The sequence below is a fragment of the Garra rufa genome, unplaced genomic scaffold, assembly GCF_049309525.1.
Source record: "Garra rufa unplaced genomic scaffold, GarRuf1.0 hap1_unplaced_483, whole genome shotgun sequence".
Classification (NCBI taxonomy): Eukaryota; Metazoa; Chordata; class Actinopteri; order Cypriniformes; family Cyprinidae; genus Garra; species Garra rufa.
The window spans coordinates 1,288-3,011 of record NW_027394750.1 but is presented as its reverse complement, the minus strand read 5'-3'; the positions used below and the strand labels follow the sequence as shown (position 1 = coordinate 3,011).

At 32.8% G+C, this 1,724-nt stretch overlaps 1 protein-coding gene across 1 annotated transcript; it reads right to left on the bottom strand.

Annotated features, from left to right (window-relative positions):
• Window positions 1-350: 350 nt before the first annotated feature.
• LOC141317214 (olfactory receptor 1D2-like) lies at window positions 351-1,298 on the bottom strand. Its single transcript, XM_073832987.1, has one exon. The coding sequence runs from the start codon at window positions 1,296-1,298 to the stop codon at window positions 351-353; it is 948 nt and encodes a 315-aa protein (XP_073689088.1).
• Between the last annotated feature and the right edge of the window lie 426 nt (window positions 1,299-1,724).

The window sequence follows — 1,724 nt, the reverse complement described above, 5'->3', positions numbered from 1 at the left end:
TTAATTTATTAAGAATTGTTCTCCAAACTAAACTGTGACCATAACAATATTACGTGGCCGAATAGTTTGTGATACCAATGTAGCTATTTACTCTGTGTCTATTAACACATTAGCACCATTTTATAAAAAAAGCAATATGTTAATCAAAGCTGTACAGATTGTATTGTGGTTTTATAATTCCACTTCATCTCACATCTAAGACCAAACCCCTTAAAGTCAAACCTGACACAACCTCTTGTGGTTTATTACCTTAACAGTTTAACAATCAACAGCATTCAAAAATTACTTTCTCAAAAGAAGAAAAATCTTGCCATAGAATATTAAAGGTCACAGAATATTTTACTGAATGTTCACTCAGATATTCCCACTTGTTTCTTGAAAAACACTCTAATAACTTGCTGGCGTATTGTTGACAGATTTAGTCCATAAATAAGGGGGTTTAAAATGGGTGTTATGATTAGGAATTCCAAAGCCATGAAATTACGCACACCTTGGGGCACATTTCTTGAGCCATAACGACTGTACAGTACATCAAAGAACAATGCAATAGCCACAATGAACAATGACAGGAGATGTGGTACACATGTTTGCATGAATTTGTGCCTCACCTCTATTGACTTCATGCACTTTCTAATCAATTGAATATATGAACAATATATCAATACTGCATGTCCAAAGTATGCTAAAATAACAATATACCCAAACACATTATTTACTGTTGTAGAAAAACATGAAAGTTTTGCAACTGCCCAAATCTCACAATATAACTTTTCAATAGTAGAGCCACATAAAGTGAGTCTAGCTGTTAATACAATTAGAACAGCCATGCAAATAAATGGAGTCAGCCAGCAGAAAAGGATCCATTCAAGAACTCTCTGATTGGTCATTATTGAATGATATTCCAGTGGTCTGCATATTGCCACATACCTGTCATATGCCATTACTGTTAATGTTGAAAGATCACATAAAACTGATGAATAAATGACAAATATCTGAATCATACATCCAACATAAGAAATCACATGATCCTCTGATAATAAATCATACATGAATTTAGGGTAGAATCCTGCAGTACCATAAAGTGCATTTATACACAAATTGCATATAAAAATAAACATTGGCTCATGAAGTGTGTTTTGTGAGATAATAGTGAAAATTACAATTAGATTACACACCACCATTAGGGGATAAAACAGCGCTGTTAAAGAAAAAAACACATATCTACTTTCCATTGTATCATTCAGACCGGAGAGTGTAAATACAAAAACACTGGACTCATTCTCCAGGACTGGCTGCATCTGGAATGATATGTAATTATAATGCAGAAGTTTATTATTATAATTATTACTACAATATGAGTAGAATTATGCAGTTATAAAGTTTGCATTAGTTTTAAATGTCAATAATTTTATATGTGAGAAAAGAAAAAAAGCATAACTTATAACGTAATCCAAGTATATTATCATTTTTTACATGAGGTTTACTTGGCTGCACAAAGGAGATCCTCTATCAGCAGTATACATTGTTTTTTGCAAGACAATTGAAATCTTACCAAGTTCTCAGTTTGCATGTTTCCCATTGTGCTTCTTAAAACTTTGATTTGATTAGCTATATATGGACACTGGTCTCATGGTAATTGCCTTGGTCACACTTTTTGAAAACAGTTTTAACAAGCTCTCCAAAGGCTAGTTTTCTCTGATGTTAAAATGACTGCATGCCTATAA